Source organism: Notolepis coatsorum (assembly GCF_963971535.1).
Source record: "Notolepis coatsorum genome assembly, chromosome: 14".
NCBI lineage: Eukaryota > Metazoa > Chordata > Actinopteri > Aulopiformes > Paralepididae > Notolepis > Notolepis coatsorum.
In genome coordinates this window covers 3315211-3336068 of record NC_140178.1, presented here as the reverse complement: position 1 = coordinate 3336068, position 20858 = coordinate 3315211, and the positions used below count along the sequence as shown (strand labels likewise).

Sequence of the window (20858 nt, the reverse complement as noted above, 5' to 3'; positions counted from 1 at the left end):
ACAGAATATACCCATTTTGCAAAAAATAAATAAAAATTTAACATCAACACAACCAAATTAAATCAACATAAATAAACCCATTTTGTCTATCTATCAGTCAAACTACATATTTAGGTTAATTCATTTACACACACACACCCCCACACACACACACTTATATAATGTATTATACTTCTATATACTATCTAATTTCTATTTTATTATAATATAACTAAATCATACTATTTATTCTACACCATATTGGTACAGTATTATACAATATTTTAATATATTATTATTCTATGTTACGCTGCTATATACTATATTACTATACTCATACTGGCCTACACTACAACTCTATGCTACGTCCTGACACGCTAAACTGCAATATTATACTAAACTGTGCTATACTGTCTATGTATCTTTTCTTTGCACAACCTTTTGAAGTGAAATATATTATTGGAACTCTTTTCATCGTTCTGCAAAGAGTTCCATAGTTTGATACCTATAACTGAGGTGCACCTTTGTTTTAAGGTTGTTCGTGCAAATTGGTGTTTAAAATTTAATTTCCTTCTGCTGTCATCTGGACAGGGATTGCCTCGTCTCCTTCTTGTCTTGTCTCCTGAAGTCCTCGTCTCCTTCTTGTCTTGTCTCCTGAAGTCCTCGTCTCCTTCTTGTCTTGTCTCCTGAAGTCCTCGTCTCCTTCTTGTCTTGTCTCCTGAAGTCCTCGTCTCCTTCTTGTCTTGTCTCCTGAAGTCCTCGTCTCCTTCTTGTCTTGTCTCCTGAAGTCCTCTTGGTCTCCTACCTTCTCGTCTCCCTACGTCCTATCTCCCCCCGATGTCCTCTTGGCCTCCTACCTCCATAATCCTCACCAGATGTTTACCTCCCCCACCTCTCTTTGCCCCCCCCCCCCCCCCCCCCCCGTAGTGCTGGCCTGCCCGGAGGTGAACTGCAACCTGGTCTTGTCGGAGCCCCAGGGCGACATCACCTCCCCGTGCTACCCGGCGGACTACCCCAAGTCCCAGGCGTGCCGGTGGACCCTTCGGGCGCCGGTCGGCCACATCGTCGAGCTCACCTTCCTGGACTTTGAGCTGGAGAAGGTGCCGGGCTGCCCCTACGACCGGGCCGTGGTGAACACGGGCAGCGCCGACGTGCTCTTCTGCGGCGTCGCCGCCAACGGGCTGACGCTCAACTCCACCGGCAACGTCCTGGAGCTGACCTTCCACTCCGACTCCATCATCGAGAAGAGGGGCTTCAGCGTGAGCTACCGCCACGGTAAGGGCTTCAGCGTGAGCTACCGCCACGGTAAGGGCTTCAGCGTGAGCTACCGCCACGGTAAGGGCTTCAGCGTGAGCTACCGCCATGGTAAGGGCTTCAGCGTGAGCTACCGCCATGGTAAGGGCCTCCCCCGGCACGGTAAGGGCCTCCCCCGGCAGGACGCTTGTCTCCGTGTTGGTTCTGTCGTCTCCGCTGAGAGGTGAGATGGGTGGAGGTGGTTGTGGTGTGCGTGTGCATGGTCTCCATCAGAAAATGGAAATAAAGTACTTAATCGAAGCGCAGGAAAAGAGGCATTTAATGTTTGATATGTTACAGCCATAGCAATGGGAGGTGGTGGGCGAGTGCTCTCACCACTAGACTAAGACACCCACCCACCCACCCACCCACCCACCCACCCACCCACCCACCCACCCTGATACAAACACAGCTCTCACCACTAGACCAAGACACCCACCCACCCTGATACAAACACAGCTCTCACCACTAGACTAAGACACCCGCCCTGATACAAACACAGCTCTCACCACTAGACTAAGACACCCACCCTGATACAAACACAGCTCTCACCACTAGACTAAGACACCCACCCTGATACAAACACAGCTCTCACCACTAGACTAAGACACCCACCCTGATACAAACACAGCTCTCACCACTAGACCAAGACACTCACCCTGATACAAACACAGCTCTCACCACTAGACTAAGACACCCACGCTGATACAAACACAGCTCTCACCACTAGACTAAGACACCCACCCTGATACAAACACAGCTCTCACCACTAGACTAAGACACCCACGCTGATACAAACACAGCTCTCACCACTAGACTAAGACACCCACCCTGATACAAACACAGCTCTCTCCACTAGACCAAGACACCCACCCTGATACAAACACAGCTCTCACCACTAGACTAAGACACCCACCCACCCTGATACAAACACAGCTCTCACCACTAGACTAAGACACCCACCCTGATACAAACACAGCTCTCACCACTAGACTAAGACACCCACCCTGATACAAACACAGCTCTCACCACTAGACTAAGACACCCACCCTGATACAAACACAGCTCTCACCACTAGACTAAGACACCCACCCTGATACTAACACAGCTCTCACCACTAGACTAAGACACCCACCCTGATACTAACACAGCTCTCACCACTAGACCAAGACACCCACCCTGATACAAACACAGCTCTGACCACTAGACTAAGACACCCACCCTGATACAAACACAGCTCTCACCACTAGAATAAGACACCCACCCACCCTGATACAAACACAGCTCTCACCACTAGACTAAGACACCCACCCTGATACAAACACAGCTCTCACCACTAGACTAAGACACCCACCCTGATACAAACACAGCTCTCACCACTAGACTAAGACACCCACCCTGATACAAACACAGCTCTCACCACTAGACCAAGACACCCACCCTGATACAAACACAGCTCTCACCACTAGACTAAGACACCCACCCTGATACAAACACAGCTCTCACCACTAGACTAAGACACCCACCCTGATACAAACACAGCTCTCACCACTAGACTAAGACACCCACCCTGATACAAAAACAGCTCCCACCACTAGACTAAGACACCCACCCTGATACAAACAGCTCTCACCACTAGACCAAGACACCCACCCTGATACAAACACAGCTCTCACCACTAGACTAAGACACCCACTCTGATACAAACACAGCTCTCACCACTAGACTAAGACACCCACCCTGATACAAACACAGCTCTCACCACTAGACTAAGACACCCACCCTGATACTAACACAGCTCTCACCACTAGACTAAGACACCCACCCTGATATAAACACAGCTCTCACCACTAGACTAAGACACCCACCCACCCTGATACAAACACAGTTCTCACCACTAGACTAAGACACCCACCCTGATACTAACACAGCTCTCACCACTAGACTAAGACACCCACCCTGATACAAACACAGCTCTCACCACTAGACTAAGACACCCACCCTGATACAAACACAGCTCTCACCACTAGACTAAGACACCCACCCTGATACTAACACAGCTCTCACCACTAGACCAAGACCCCCATCCTGATACAAACACAGCTCTCACCACTAGACTAAGACACCCACCCTGATACAAACACAGCTCTCACCACTAGACTAAGACACCCACCCACCCTGATACAAACACAGCTCTCACCACTAGACTAAGACACCCACCCTGATACAAACACAGCTCTCACCACTAGACTAAGACACCCACCCTGATACAAACACAGCTCTCACCACTAGACTAAGACACCCACCCTGATACAAACACAGCTCTCACCACTAGACTAAGACACCCACCCTGATACAAACACAGCTCTCACCACTAGACTAAGACACCCACCCTGATACAAACACAGCTCTCACCACTAGACTAAGACACCCACCCACCCTGATACAAACACAGCTCTCACCACTAGACTAAGACACCCACCCTGATACAAACACAGCTCTCACCACTAGACTAAGACACCCACCCTGATACAAACACAGCTCTCACCACTAGACTAAGACACCCACCCTGATACAAACACAGCTCTCACCACTAGACTAAGACACCCACCCTAATACAAACACAGCTCTCACCACTAGACTAAGACACCCACCCTGATACAAACACAGCTCTCACCACTAGACTAAGACACCCACCCTGATACAAACACAGCTCTCACCACTAGACTAAGACACCCACCCACCCTGATACAAACACAGCTCTCACCACTAGACTAAGACACCCACCCTGATACAAACACAGCTCTCACCACTAGACTAAGACACCCACCCTGATACAAACACAGCTCTCACCACTAGACTAAGACACCCACCCTGATACAAACACAGCTCTCACCACTAGACTAAGACACCCACCCTGATACAAACACAGCTCTCACCACTAGACCAAGATTCCCACCCACCCTGATACAAACACAGCTCTCACCACTAGACTAAGACACCCGCCCTGATACAAACACAGCTCTCACCACTAGACTAAGACACCCACCCTGATACAAACACAGCTCTCACCACTAGACTAAGACACCCACCCTGATACAAACACAGCTCTCACCACTAGACCAAGACACCCACCCACCCTGATACAAACACAGCTCTCACCACTAGACTAAGACACCCGCCCTGATACAAACACAGCTCTCACCACTAGACTAAGACACCCACCCTGATACAAACACAGCTCTCACCACTAGACTAAGACACCCACCCTGATACAAACACAGCTCTCACCACTAGACTAAGACACCCACCCTGATACAAAAACAGCTCCCACCACTAGACTAAGACACCCACCCTGATACAAACAGCTCTCACCACTAGACCAAGACACCCACCCTGATACAAACACAGCTCTCACCACTAGACTAAGACACCCACTCTGATACAAACACAGCTCTCACCACTAGACTAAGACACCCACCCTGATACAAACACAGCTCTCACCACTAGACTAAGACACCCACCCTGATACTAACACAGCTCTCACCACTAGACTAAGACACCCACCCTGATATAAACACAGCTCTCACCACTAGACTAAGACACCCACCCACCCTGATACAAACACAGTTCTCACCACTAGACTAAGACACCCACCCTGATACTAACACAGCTCTCACCACTAGACTAAGACACCCACCCTGATACAAACACAGCTCTCACCACTAGACTAAGACACCCACCCTGATACAAACACAGCTCTCACCACTAGACTAAGACACCCACCCTGATACTAACACAGCTCTCACCACTAGACCAAGACCCCCATCCTGATACAAACACAGCTCTCACCACTAGACTAAGACACCCACCCTGATACAAACACAGCTCTCACCACTAGACTAAGACACCCACCCACCCTGATACAAACACAGCTCTCACCACTAGACTAAGACACCCACCCTGATACAAACACAGCTCTCACCACTAGACTAAGACACCCACCCTGATACAAACACAGCTCTCACCACTAGACTAAGACACCCACCCTGATACAAACACAGCTCTCACCACTAGACTAAGACACCCACCCTGATACAAACACAGCTCTCACCACTAGACTAAGACACCCACCCTGATACAAACACAGCTCTCACCACTAGACTAAGACACCCACCCTGATACAAACACAGCTCTCACCACTAGACTAAGACACCCACCCTGATACAAACACAGCTCTCACCACTAGACTAAGACACCCACCCTGATACAAACACAGCTCTCACCACTAGACTAAGACACCCACCCTGATACAAACACAGCTCTCACCACTAGACTAAGACACCCACCCTAATACAAACACAGCTCTCACCACTAGACTAAGACACCCACCCTGATACAAACACAGCTCTCACCACTAGACTAAGACACCCACCCTGATACAAACACAGCTCTCACCACTAGACTAAGACACCCACCCACCCTGATACAAACACAGCTCTCACCACTAGACTAAGACACCCACCCTGATACAAACACAGCTCTCACCACTAGACTAAGACACCCACCCTGATACAAACACAGCTCTCACCACTAGACTAAGACACCCACCCTGATACAAACACAGCTCTCACCACTAGACTAAGACACCCACCCTGATACAAACACAGCTCTCACCACTAGACTAAGACACCCACCCTGATACAAACACAGCTCTCACCACTAGACTAAGACACCCACCCACCCTGATACAAACACAGCTCTCACCACTAGACTAAGACACCCACCCTGATACAAACACAGCTCTCACCACTAGACTAAGACACCCACCCTGATACAAACACAGCTCTCACCACTAGACTAAGACACCCACCCTGATACAAACACAGCTCTCACCACTAGACTAAGACACCCACCCTGATACAAACACAGCTCTCACCACTAGACTAAGACACCCACCCACCCTGATACTAACACAGCTCTCACCACTAGACCAAGACACTCACCCTGATACAAACACAGCTCTGACCACTAGACTAAGACACCCACCCTGATACAAACACAGCTCTCACCACTAGAATAAGACACCCACCCACCCTGATACAAACACAGCTCTCACCACTAGACTAAGACACCCACCCTGATACAAACACAGCTCTCACCACTAGACTAAGACACCCACCCTGATACAAACACAGCTCTCACCACTAGACTAAGACACCCACCCTGATACAAACACAGCTCTCACCACTAGACTAAGACACCCACCCACCCTGATACAAACACAGCTCTCACCACTAGACTAAGACACCCACCCTGATACAAACACAGCTCTCACCACTAGACCAAGACACCCACCCTGATACAAACACAGCTCTCACCACTAGACTAAGACACCCACCCTGATACAAACACAGCTCTCACCATTAGACTAAGACACCCACCCTGATACAAACACAGCTCTCACCACTAGACTAAGACACCCACCCTGATACAAACACAGCTCCCACCACTAGACTAAGACACCCACCCTGATACAAACAGCTCTCACCACTAGACCAAGACACCCACCCTGATACAAACACAGCTCTCACCACTAGACTAAGACACCCACCCTGATAGAGACACAGCTCTCACCACTAGACCAAGACACCCACCCTGATACAAACACAGCTCTCACCACTAGACTAAGACACCCACCCTGATAGAAACACAGCTCTCACCACTAGACTAAGACACCCACCCTGATACAAACACAGCTCTCACCACTAGACTAAGACACCCACCCTGATACAAACACAGCTCTCACCACTAGACTAAGACACCCACCCTGATACAAACACAGCTCTCACCACTAGACTAAGAGACCCACCCTGATACAAACACAGCTCTCACCACTAGACTAAGACACCCACTCTGATACAAACACAGCTCTCACCACTAGACTAAGACACCCACCCTGATACAAACACAGCTCTCACCACTAGACTAAGACACCCACCCTGATACTAACACAGCTCTCACCACTAGACTAAGACACCCACCCTGATACAAACACAGCTCTCACCACTAGACTAAGACACCCACCCACCCTGATACAAACACAGCTCTCACCACTAGACTAAGACACCCACCCTGATACTAACACAGCTCTCACCACTAGACTAAGACACCCACCCTGATACAAACACAGCTCTCACCACTAGACTAAGACACCCACCCTGATAAAAACACAGCTCTCTCCACTAGACTAAGACACCCACCCTGATACAAACACAGCTCTCACCACTAGACTAAGACACCCACCCTGGCCTACTCCACATGGACAAAAACGGTACATGGACATTTTTGTCAAGTATAAATATACAGAGTACAAGGGGATGAAGATTGCATCTAACCGGGGCATTATGTTACCTATGTTACTCTATTTCATTAGCACTAAAAGTGATTTACTTTCTTTATTGTATCAGAAACTTCAGAATGTTATCTTTCAAAAGAGACCAGGCTTATGCTATAAGTATGAAGTATAGTATTTTGGTTTGCAAAAAAAGTATGCAGTCCTCAAATGTACCCCCCCCCCCTCCCCCCGATGCTGCTATGATGCCTGAATTTCCCCAAGGGGATCAATAAAGGAATATCTTATCTTAAAAACTAAAACTAAAATGGCCACTTTTTGGGCCTCCTGTTAAGAGGTTAATAGAGCCTTTCTTTGATTTATCTAGTTTTAGCTCCACATATTCTATGTTCTTTACTCTTTTACTAGTTTTAGTCCTACTGAAGTCACAAAGGTCTATGTCCTGGTTCTGCTGGGTCAGAACCAGTTTGATCCTACTCTGCGTTGTGTCTTGTCTCCCCTAAAAACCCTTGTACTTTCAAAAGACCAACTGGTCTTGTTCGACAGCAGCTAAGCAGGAGAAAATGGAGGAAAAGGTGTACTAACAGCTGTTTAATTCAAAGTTAAGAGTGTAATTACAATAGTTTTGGTTCAATTACAATAAAGAACACTATAATACTTGAGGTACCGGAGCACTATGCCACTCTCGTCCTACTAAGAAAGCAGATTAAAGAATGATCGGTGTGCCGTTGTTGATGTTCTTTGTTGTCTGGCTGACGAACAAAGAATAGTCTGTTCTCCCTCCAAAAGCTCTTTTTCCGTTGGTTCTCTGCTGCCCGCGTCGTCCGCTGTGTGTAAAGGTGGGTGTTGTCCTGTGTCGGTTCCGTTTTTTGTGTCTCTCCACCTTCCCATATTTATCCATGAGCCCGAGACCCTGGGCGTGACGTCACCAAGTGAACTCACGCCCAGGATTTCCACCCAATCGCGAGCCAGGACAGAGTATTTGAAAAAGAGGGGCCGTCCCCTTAGGCCCACCAGATATTTCCTTTGTTATCCAACCAAAGAACAAATACCGTCTAACTAACATAATACTTTGGTTGTTGAACCCAAGATATATATATTCGAATTGAGATTGATTTCATAAACACAGAGATATCATTTTTGAACAGTTTCTTGTGATGCTAAATGAGAATCACAGTAGGTTTAGAATTAAGTCCACTTCTTCTAGTTTCCTAATCATATTCTTTTAACTTAACTCAATAGCTATTTTATACAGTTAGTATTCAACACATTTAAGTATTTTCTAAGGTAGAGTCAGAAGTGGCCCAATTTCAAACGCTGTGATTCTTATTCATACACATGGCATATTTTATATCATTCAATTCAGAATTATTACCACAATATAACAGGCCCATTTGTAGTTCAAATTAAATTAATCCAAGTATAGCAATAGTCATTTGAAAATGTACTTAGTGTTACTGAGAATGGAGACGCTTTGCTCCTCCCCTGGCAGCTGTCCTCACATGTTGTAATCAGACCAGATGACCTGGCCTGCCTGTTAGACCTGGGGCATGAGATACCGGCTTCCTGTGATATAATCAGCCACAGGACCAGTTTAACAGACACTTGATCTATTGTCTGCAGCTGCCAGCAGTTGTATGCAAATGACCTCCTGTTGTGAGCCCACGTCTCTGCAAGCACACACACTCTCTAAGCTTGTCACTCTGGTCATATCAGGTTTAACACATGATTTTAATTTGAACACCAGTTTCAGGCAAAATATAGATATATGGTTATCAAAATACTACTGCACTACTTATTTTAAGTAATTGTTCACTCTCTTGCTAGTTTTTATGTTCTTCTACACTGTAGTGAGATTTGTTCCCGAAATATAAAGCGCCCTTGCAAATCAAATATATAATTTTTTTTTATCTACATTTTCTCCCCATTTAATTTTTTTTTCTCCCATCCCAATTTCGTATTATCCAATTCTCCCCTCCCCTGTCTCGAACGTTGTTAGACCATGCCTCCCACTGGTCGGCTGCAGTGAGGATAGAAGCCTTGCATCACGTGTCCCCTCCGGTACACGAGGAGGCAGCCGTCGCATCTTTTCACCTGCACAGCGCGACCTCTCAGCGGCGAGGAGTAACGCGTGGGAGGCTCACGCTGCCCCCGATACTTCCTGATTCTGCTGTACAGGCGCACCAACCGACCTGTAGGAGTCGCTGTCCACAAGGTCCGATCCCCACCCACCGGCTTTCCCACCCCCTAATACTGCCAATTGTGTTAGTATGAACGACCAGCCAAGCCGGAAGCAACGCCGAGAGCTGGGCTCGAACCCAGCATCTCCTGTGTTAGTGGCGAGCGCCTTGCCCACTGCGCCACTTACAGCCCATCAAATATATTATTATTATTATTATTATTATTATTATTATTATTATTATTATTATTATTATTATTATTATTATTATTATTATTATTATTATTATTATTATTATTATTATTATTATAATAATCACAGGGGGGGGGGGGGGGGGCGGCTGGCCAGCCGTCCGCACTGAGTTGTTATTCACTGCTGCCCAGCCGGGGAGCTGAAGATCACTGATAGAGTTGTCAGATTGTTGTAATATCCAATAGAGTGTTATATATAGATCTATATATATAGAGATTTAAACGCGAGGCCCCCCCCCCCCCCCCCCCCAAAAGGTAAAAAATAATTTTTTTTTTTTTTTTTTTTTTTATATACAGTCAACATATTCGTAAATAATAGCGCTGCCCGAGGCTGGGCATGATACAGTCAACATATAGCAAGAGAGAGAGCGAGAGAGAGCTCCCGTTCTACAGTCAATATACAGTGTACAGAGAGAGAGACACATTGGAAAGAAATTGAAATGCTATTTGGCCCTAAACAGAGAGTACACAGTGGCAGAATACCTGAGCACTGTGACTGAAGATCCTTGACTAGGTACAGTCTCAGCGAGCACAGCCTAGCCATCGAGAAAGGCCGCCATAGGCAGACTGTGTGTGTTAGAAAGAGAGAGAGAGAGAGAGAGCATGTGTGTTAGAGAGAGAGCATGTATGAGAGAGATAAGCAAAGATGACCCCCTAAAGGATATTCAACTTTTAATGAAAGAACAAAACAGAAGGAAAAGATAACTTCACAAAGGCAACATGAATATACATAGATCCAAAAGGACAAAGATCAACACTTAAATCCAAAGAGAAGAGGGTCTATACCAGAGAAAACAAAGCAGCAAGGAGCCAATGGCCGACAGCTAAAGGCTAGCCAGGTAGGCTACTGACACCAGGCCACACACAGATTTGGCCAACGGCCCAACGCTACCCAAGCTACACAAACGACCAAGACAATGAATTCACACACAGCACATGTCGTATCTCCAAATGTTGTGAAGTAACATATGTTTTGCCTGGAAAAAAACATCGTTATTAACAAAACATTCGGGAGGGGAAGGAAGGAAGAGTGGGGTAATGTCATGATTTCATTAATCTTACCTGCACCAAGGAACGCAGGGCGAAAGGCCGTAACACAGGTCTCCACGTTGACGAAAGGCCTCTCGCTGGCGGGACAAAAATGACCCCCTGCTATTCTCACGGCTGATGTCAATGGTCGTAGCACAAGCTAACAGCTAACTCAAGGCTAACTGATAGCATCAAACGAACGTTCCCAGCCGAGCGCAGCCGGCAGCTAACGTCGTAGCTAAACAGCTAACTGGCTAACAGTTAGCTCAACCAGGCTATCGCTAACCATTAGCTAACGCAGAAGCAAGCTATGCGGCTACATACAGGTGCTGACACCAGGCCACACACCGTTAGCTACTAGTAGTACTACAACAGCTAGTCGGCCAGTTTAGCTCCAGAGAGAGAGAGAGAGAGAGAGATGTCCACGGCGGGAATAGAATAGAGTTAATAGAATAGGTTAAAAACTCACCAAACGTCCAAGAGGATGGAGACAACCGCGTGGAGTTGACGAAGTTCATCTGCCAAACGACCATCCTCTTCATCTTGGCTGTATGCGCTGTCTCTAGGTTAGCTAACGCTAGTTAGCCTTTAGCTAAGCTAGCTACTAGCCGACATCATCATGGCTATACCATGACAAGGCTCCGGCCATTTGTCCCGCTAGCGAGAGGCCTTTCGTCAACGTTCCTTGGTGACCGACCGACTGATAATGACCGACCTCTTTCTTCGTCTTGGCTGGCATAACTAAGCATAATAGTCAAAAGCTGCACGCGCGAAATAGTCAAACGCAGCTGACTCACGCCGGCGTACTACACATGATGTAAGTAAAACCACTCCCTTTGTTGAAACCAATAGTATGTCTGCTGCAGAACCCCAGAGGCTGAGCTCCAATAGTGAGTATGTCTGCAGACCCAGGAACAAGTCAGACACATTCTACAAACGTGTCTAATGTGAAATATATAAGCATATAAGCAAAACTAGATTTTAGGTCTGTGATGAAAAAGGGCCTCGCGGGAAGGGGGGCCTCGAAAAAAAAAAAATAAAATAAAAAATAAAAATAAAAAAAATAATAAATAATTTTTTTTTTATTTTTTTTTTGCGAGGGCCCCCTTCCCGCGAGGCCCTGTGCGACCGCACTGCTCGCATACCCCTGAGGCGGCCCTGTATATGTAATATCCAACATCCAATATCCAAAAGATGTTGTCGTGTACGATATGAAAGCAAGACTGTTCTGGCCGAGCAGAAGTGCAGAAATTGTGGTTTCCTGTGGAATCACATGAAGGTTCCTGTGTGGCGGAAGTGAATAATGAAGAGCAAGCGCACACACACACACACACACACACATGCACGCGCACGCGCACGCACACGCACACGCACACACACACACACACACACACACAAAGAGGTTTGCACAAAAAGAGGTTAGCAAAAGAAGAAGTATTTTAAGCTAGCAGCTCGTTAAATAGATGTTCTTGTATGACAGCCACAGCCCTGGCTTCGTATCGTAACATTAAGCTGCTGTTAACAATTCCAACAAATTAACGCTAACAATCCCAAAATGTACGTTACTCTCTGATTGTCAACTGTTGGTTAGCGTTTACAGCGTGGCTAGTTAGTTTGTTAACATTACGTGTGCTCGCTTGTTTTAATGTTAGCTTACCAAATAACGTTGCACACCTTTCCTTTATGTATTTATTTGACCGAAACCGAGTTGGCTGGTAACAAATACTCATATATCAGTTAGCTAGTATCTGTAGACTAGAGAGGAGGCACTCAGTGGTCTTAAGACTGGCAGTATCTCATACACTTTAAGCTAAATGTATTTCACTGTAATGTGCATGTACCTTATACGTGTCAAATTAAAACAAACTTGAAACTTTAAATGATTTTCAGAAGCCTATCTTGATCCCCGAGCCCCATGACACATATTTCTGCACCTGTGTGTGTATATTCCAGAAACAATTTGTCTCAACATTAATTTATTAATAGTAATAAATAATAGGACCTTTTGGAGGGACTCAAAATCACACGTGCGGTTTTGAGGTCAATTATTTCGCACCCCATTCATTTGAAGTAGCATTTCTGACAAGATGCTAACATTGTTTCATAAAGTCTGACCTCCTCTCTCAGGTTCAGGATGATGGCAGACAGGTAGTGGTACGAGTTTGATATTCAGTGACGTGATCAGACTATATTCACCTCTTTCCTTGCTTCCCTCTTTCCTTCCTTGTCATTCTTCCTTCCTTCCTACCTTCCTTCCTTGCTTCCTTACTTCCTCTCCTGGTCTTAGTTGCCGTGGCGTTGAGGAACCAGAAGCTGACCATAGCAGAGGGCGAGGGCAATATCACCAAGGTCGCCAGCTCCGTTTCCATACCGACGCTATATCACCTGACCGTCTGCTTTGAGCTGGCCCGCTCAAACACCAATCAGGTCTGCCACACACACACACACGCACGCACGCACGCACGCACGCACGCACGCACGCACGCACGCACGCACGCACGCACGCACGCACGCACGCACGCACGCACGCACGCACGCACGCACGCACGCACGCACGCACGCACGCACGCACACACACACACACACACACACACACACACACACACACACACACACACACACCACACACACACACACACACACACACACACACACACACACACACACACACACACACACACACACACACACACACACACACACACACACACACACACACACACACACACACACACACACACGGCTTAGACCAGCTGTTTAACACTTTCAGCGCCAGCCGTTTTAGTTATCCGAGTACTCAATGGGCCACCGCTGTAAGAGATAGGGATTTTCCCTGTGCGTCACGGTGTTTACAGGGCTATATCTATATTCTATATTATAGCTATGGAGACAATACTATGGCTCATTTGACATTAACTATCCCTCGTTCAACATGTTAAAAAGAATGCATTTTTACATGTATACGTTCGCGTGTTATACCGTGGTGACTGAATATTGTATAGTTTCAGATGCTCTGATGCTTTGATCGCCAGTAACGGCATTCGTTTTGAATACTACATACGTTGATCGCCTGGATTGATTTGAAATCATTGTAGGATCAAGGTGGAATTGACGTCAGATAGTCCTTACCTTTGATCGGAGTTATTCCAAAAAGAATATTCCAATTGTCTGATCGCGATTTCCAGTATTGACGCATGGAGTTAACTCGTCTTTGGCGCCCCCCAATGGTGTTAAGCAGACAAATTTTTCTGAAATAAATGTATGAAAAAGGAACGCGCCAACATTATAGGAAATGTTTTTACTGTCTTCTCCAGAGTCAGATATGAAGATAGATACCGCTTTCCTCTCTGTGTGTTCAGTAGAAAGCTATCTGGCTGCAAGCTAGCCCAGGTTAGCTAAGTAAATGGAAGATTGCTCCACTTCTACAAGGCCATTTGCATGTTCTCGATATCTAGGGACATCTATGGACCTCAGTGAATGTATTCCCAGTGTCAGAAATATTGTGTCTGTTACTAGGCTTGCTTAAATTGTGATGGAACAAAGGAGAATATGAATATTATGATTTTTCTTTGCATCTTTGACAGTGAATAACACCATGCTAAAAATGACCAGACATGAAAAACTGCCGCTCGAAAACGTTCCATGTTTCCGCGGCACAGAAGCTAAAAGCAGATGTTTTATTACCTTATGTAATGGAAGAACTGGAGCTATTTTCCAGATGCTATAGGAACTATACATGATTACGTTATTTGTTGTGTAATTAATGGTGCAGTTAACTTCAGGAAAATAATCATCCAGCTTGGTATCAATGGTCTGTAATACTGGTATCAATGGTCTGTAATACTGGTATCAATGGTCTGTAATACTGGTATCAATGGTCTGTAATATCAATGGTCTGTAATACTGGTATCAATGGTCTGTAATACTGGTATCAATGGTCTGTAATATCAATGGTCTGTAATACTGGTATCAATGGCCTGTAATACTGGTATCAATGGTCTGTAATACTGGTATCAATGGCCTGTAATACTGGTATCAATGGTCTGTAGTACTGGTATCAATGGTCTGTAATACTGGTATCAATGGTCTGTAACAATGGTATCAATGGTCTGTAATACTGGTATCAATGGTCTGTAATACTGGTATCAATGGTCTGTAATACTGGTATCAATGGTCTGTAATACTGGTATCAGTGGTCTGTAATACTGGTATCAGTGGTCTGTAATACTGGTATCAGTGGTCTGTAATACTGGTATCAATGGTCTGTAACACTGGTATCAATGGTCTGTAATACTGGTATCAATGGTCTACCCAAAATCCTTCAACAGGAGGCGACAGTGGCTCAGGAGGTAGAGCACTGGTCGTCTGGTAATCCTGAGGTTCCCGGTTCGATTCCCTTCTCCTCCTGGGCAGCGTGTCAAAGTGTCCTTGTGCAAGACACTTTAGTTTAGTTTAGTTTAGTTTAGTTTACTCAGTTTATTTGATCAGGGACGGTGCATATCAATCAACTGTTTATACATTTATAAATGAATACAAATTAAAGTAAATATGCCAACATTAGCAGGGTTGCTAGTTTTCAGCTGTAGTCCCTGGGCCAGATGTTTAAGCCAGAAAAGAAACAGAAAAAAATAGAAGGATATTAAAGCTAATATAAAAACAGTTTAAAACTAGGGATGCTCGATATTGGCTTTTTTACCGATATCCGATATACCGATATTGTCCAACTCTTAATTTCTGATACCGATATCAACCGATATCAACCGATACCGATATATGCAAAGTTTCCCCCCCCCCAAAAAACGGAATAATTTCAGGTAATTAACATTACATATGTCTTGTTGTGGAATTAACACAACATTATGCATACTTTTGACAATAAATAAAATCAGAATTTGTTCTTACTTGCTTGCCTGGGTAAATAAAGGTTATAAAAATGTAAAAAAAAAATATATATATATATACATATATCTTTTTTTTTAAACCGATACCGATATTTTCCACATTTTGATGCCAATATCGGCCGATAATATCGGACATCCCTATTTAAAACATATTCTGTACATTCACTCACTAGGCATTCGTGCATCTATATATATAAAAAAAAAATTGAAAATAACCCCTTAACCCCTAACTGTTAGATAAAAGCTGTTATATAAATGCAGCCATTTACCATTTAACTAATAGTATGGCCGTTCGACCCCCCCCCCCCCCCCCCCCCCCCCCGACAGAATGAGTTCATCTTCTTCACCTACGACGATGACGACGGTGACGTGATGCTGTCGCTCGGCGCCAACAAGGACGGCATGCTGCTGCTGGTCGACGGCCAGAGCTGCTCCCTGGAGAACGGGTTCAGCTCCGGCGACATCACCGCCACCATGCGGCCCTTCTGCGTCACCTGGAGCTCGGCGGGGGGGCGCGCCGCCGTCTACTTCAACGGCAACTACCGCGCCAAGACCTGCGCCGCCACCAGCGGCCGCTCCGTGGCTCCGGGGGACGAGTTCCGGCTGGGAGGTCGGTTACTACTAATGCACTCATTAAAGGCTACTGATGCAAAAAAGGAAAAAATCGCCTTCAGTGCTAATGAAATAGAGTAACATAGGGCTGAACTTGATTTGAACTTGAACTTGTGTACTCACATTTTTCTGTAGTGGTTGCAATATCCCCCCCCCCCCCAAAAATAAAAATAGGTATAAGCCGGAAAACACAGATAATCCATATAGCCTGAAGTCTTATGTAGTACAGGTCCAAATTTTATAAAAATCTGTTCAATCTAACTACTACCCACCTTCTTACCAACCTACCTACCAACCAATCGACCTACTATCTACCTATCTACCTACCTACCTACCTACCTACCTACCTACCTACCTACTTACCCACCTACCTACCTACCTACCTACCTACCTACCTACCTACCTACCTACCTACCTACCTACCTACCTACCTACCTACCTACCTACCTACCTACCTACCTACCTACCTACCTACCTATCTACCAATCTATCTACTACCCACCTACTTACCAATCGACCTACTACCTACCTACTGTGCCTGCCTACCTATCTACCAATCTATCTACTACCCACCTACTTACCAATCGACCTACTACCTACCTACTGTGCCTGCCTACCTACCTACCAATCTAACTACTATCCACCTACTTACCTACCTACCTACCTATCTACCTACCTACCTACCTATCTACCTACCTACCTACCTACCTACCTACCTACCTACCTACCTACCTACCTACCTACCTACCTACCTACCTACCTACCTACCTACCTACCTACCTACCTACCTACCTACCTACCTTCCTACCTACCTACCTACCTACCAATCTATCTACTACCCACCTACTTACCAATCGACCTACTACCTACCTACTGTGCCTGCCTACCTACCTACCAATCTATCTACTACCCACCTACTTACCAATCGACCTACTACCTACCTACTGTGCCTGCCTACCTACCTACCAATCTAACTACTACCACCTTCTTACCAACCTACCTACCAACCAATCGACCTACTATCTACCTACCTACCTACCTACCTACCTACCTACCTACCTACCTACCCACCTACCTACCTACCTACCTACCTACCTACCTACCTACCTACCTACCTACCTACCTACCTACCTACCTATCTACCAATCTATCTACTACCCACCTACTTACCAATCGACCTACTACCTACCTACTGTGCCTGCCTACCTATCTACCAATCTATCTACTACCCACCTACTTACCAATCGACCTACTACCTACCTACTGTGCCTGCCTACCTACCTACCAATCTAACTACTACCCACCTTCTTACCAACCTACCTACCAACCAATCGACCTACTATCTACCTATCTACCTACCTACCTACCTACCTACCTACCTACCTACCTACCTACCTACCTACCTACCTACTTACCCACCTACCTACCTACCTACCTACCTACCTACCTACCTACCTACCTACCTACCTACCTACCTACCTACCTACCTACCTACCTACCTACCTACCTACCTACCTACCTACCTACCTACCTACCTACCCACCAGCCCACCCTCTCAGCCGTGTCTGTGTCTCTCTCTCCAGGCCGACAGAGCTTCGATGGGATGGTGTATAACTTCCGGCTGTGGGACTACGCCATGCCGATGCAGCAGCTGGCCGCGCTGACGTGTGACAGCGTGGGGAACGTCCTCGACTGGGACAACAGCTACTGGGTCATCCCCTCCTCGCTGGCCCACACCGACGCCGCGCTCAGCTGCAGTGAGTACAGTTACTGGGTCATGCCCTCCTCGCCGGCCCACACCGTGCTCCTCGTTACAGGGACCCCTTTCACTGCCACACGACAGCCGGTTGACCCTTTCACTGTGACAATACAGACGGTTAGCCCGGATGCGGAGCTAATGATGCTAATGACGGAGCATCGCCGTCGGTTGTGTGATAGTAAAGGGCTAACCTTCTGTCGTGTGGCAGTGAAAGGGTTAACAATGTTTTTATTGTTCACCTTTACTTTTCCAGGGTAGGTTAACTCTTTCTCTGCCACGCTGGGGGCGCGCATCCTGCCGTCAGTATAGGCCGGCTTTTCGTGACGTTTTCTTGCGATAATTCATGATCTTTGCGGAGCTATTTGTATATTCTATACTATAGCTATGGGGAAAATGGTAAGGCTCGTTTGACAGACACTATTTGCAGTACAACGTGCAAAAAGGCGTTCGTTTCTACACACTGTAGTTTGTAGTTTATTACACGCTGAACATCGCCCATTTCCGAAATAATTATTTTCCATAGATTGCGAGACAGGACGCTTTATGTGCAATAAGCCCGAATCGTTCTGGTTGATTCCCTGAACCCCCAAATACTCCCAAATCAAATGTGTATAACATGTACATATCGCTGCTGTCGGGACAAAACCTCATAACTCCATTTTTTTATTTATTTTTTTATTATATAAATCAACTCCGTAGATCATCCTCCATATGTGTGTGTGGGTTTTACAAAGTTTAAACAAAGGGAAAGCATTAAACCGATCATCCAACCTCCTAACTCTATTCACCCTCAAATCTGTGTTAGTTTTTTTCATCTGCTGAAAAGTTGGGTTTTTGGAGTTATGAGGTTTTGTCCCGACAGCAGCGATATGTACCTTCACAGAGGGGGGGGGGGGGGGGGGGGTCTTACCACGAAAATCCGATCGTTAGAAAATGCCTTGTTTATGGCGAGTCTGTAGAGCGGGGATCAAAGGAAAAATATCAAATGATCTAATAACAAGTATACTTGTTGTTGGCGTTCAACGCGTGGCGCCGAATAACGAGTATACTTGAGTTAAAGGTGCTGTAAGGTGGTATTTTGTTGTTAGAATACGTGTTCTGTTAACATGTTAACATAATAGCTCTAGTTTCCAAGTTTTCAAGTTTCTTTATTAGTTGTCATACAAAAGTACAGAATACTTTTATAGACAATGCTTCTTTCTGTTTCGCTCCAGGGACTGTGCTAGACAAAAATAGATAAGTATAAAATAAGTATAGCAAGTATAAAATAGAAGTCAAGTACGTAGACAAAAGTGTTCAGTATATACATATATACAATGTGCAATGCAGAGTAGAAGTAACTGAGTTACAATACAATATATTATACAGTACAAAGCAGAAATGGGATGAGGTACAATTTAGGTACAATTTACAGTAAGGTGTAATGAGGTATGGGTTATAGTGCAAATTCTTTACCAATAAATATAAAGTGTGTTTATGTGTTCTAAAGTGGGTAAAGTGGGTGCTGCAGTGAGTTGTTTGTTTTAAAGTGAGTGTGTGCGTGTTATTGTTATTTAGCATTCTGATGGCCTGAGAATAGAAGCTTCTTCTGAGTCTTTCTGTACTTGCCATGAGACTCCGGTATCGCTTGCCTGACCGCAGCAGTTCAAAGAGGCAGTTGTTTGGGTGGCTGGAGTCTTTGATAATTCTCTTAGCCTTACCCATGCACCGCTTGTTGTATATGTCCTGGAGAGTGGGAAGCCCCCCTCCAATTGTGCGTTCGGCTGAACGGGCCACTCTCTGTAGTCTGCTACGGTCTTGTGCGGTGCTATTCCCAAACCAGGATGTGATATTGCCAGTCAGGATGCTCTCTATTGTGCATGAGTAGAAGTTCTTAAGGATCTTCTGACTGACTTGGAACTTCCTTAGGCGCCTGAGGAAGTAGAGGCGTTGCCGTGCCTTCTTCACAAGACTGTCAATGTGTGTGGTCCATGTCAAGTCCTCAGATATGTGGACTCCGAGGTACTTGAAACTGTTCACTCTCTCAACCGGTGCCCCGTCGATGCTGAGGGGGCTGTAGACCCTGACCCCCGACCTCCTGAAGTCCACAATCATCTCTTTTGTATTGCTGACGTTCAGGGAGAGGCAGTTCTCCTGACACCACTGCGACAGATTCTCTACCTCTTCCAGGTAGGCCCTCTCCTCGTTTGCATTTTTTTGTTCTTTTTTTTTGTTCTTTTTTTGCGTTCGTTTTTTCTCGTTCGTATTTTTGCATTTTCATTTTAGTTCGTTTTTTTTTTGTTTTTTTTTGCATTTTCGTTTTAGTTCGTTCGTTTTTTTGCGTTTTTGTTTTAGTTTGTTGGTTTTTTGCGTTCGTTTTTTCTGCGTTTTCGTTTTAGTTAGTTCATTTATTTGCGTTTTTTTTTAATTTTTTTTGTTCTTTTATTTGTGTTTTTTTTTTTGCATTCTTTTTTTGTTCGTTTTCGTTTTAGTTCGTTCGTTTTTATTTTTTATTTTATTT

The 20858-nt window shown here is 45.5% G+C and overlaps 1 protein-coding gene across 1 annotated transcript in view; it reads left to right on the top strand.

Annotated features, from left to right (window-relative positions):
• Positions 1-854: 854 nt before the first annotated feature.
• LOC311239874 (adhesion G-protein coupled receptor G6-like) overlaps positions 855-20858 on the top strand; it is a gene marked incomplete at its 5' end in the record, with an annotated part of 31805 nt that continues 11801 nt past the window's right edge. Inside the window, 4 exons of the mRNA XM_084328318.1 lie at positions 855-1254; positions 13374-13513; positions 16315-16597; positions 18183-18356. Of these exons, the coding sequence (XP_084184444.1) occupies positions 855-1254; positions 13374-13513; positions 16315-16597; positions 18183-18356 (997 nt within the window). The remainder of the gene's footprint in view (positions 1255-13373; positions 13514-16314; positions 16598-18182; positions 18357-20858) is intronic.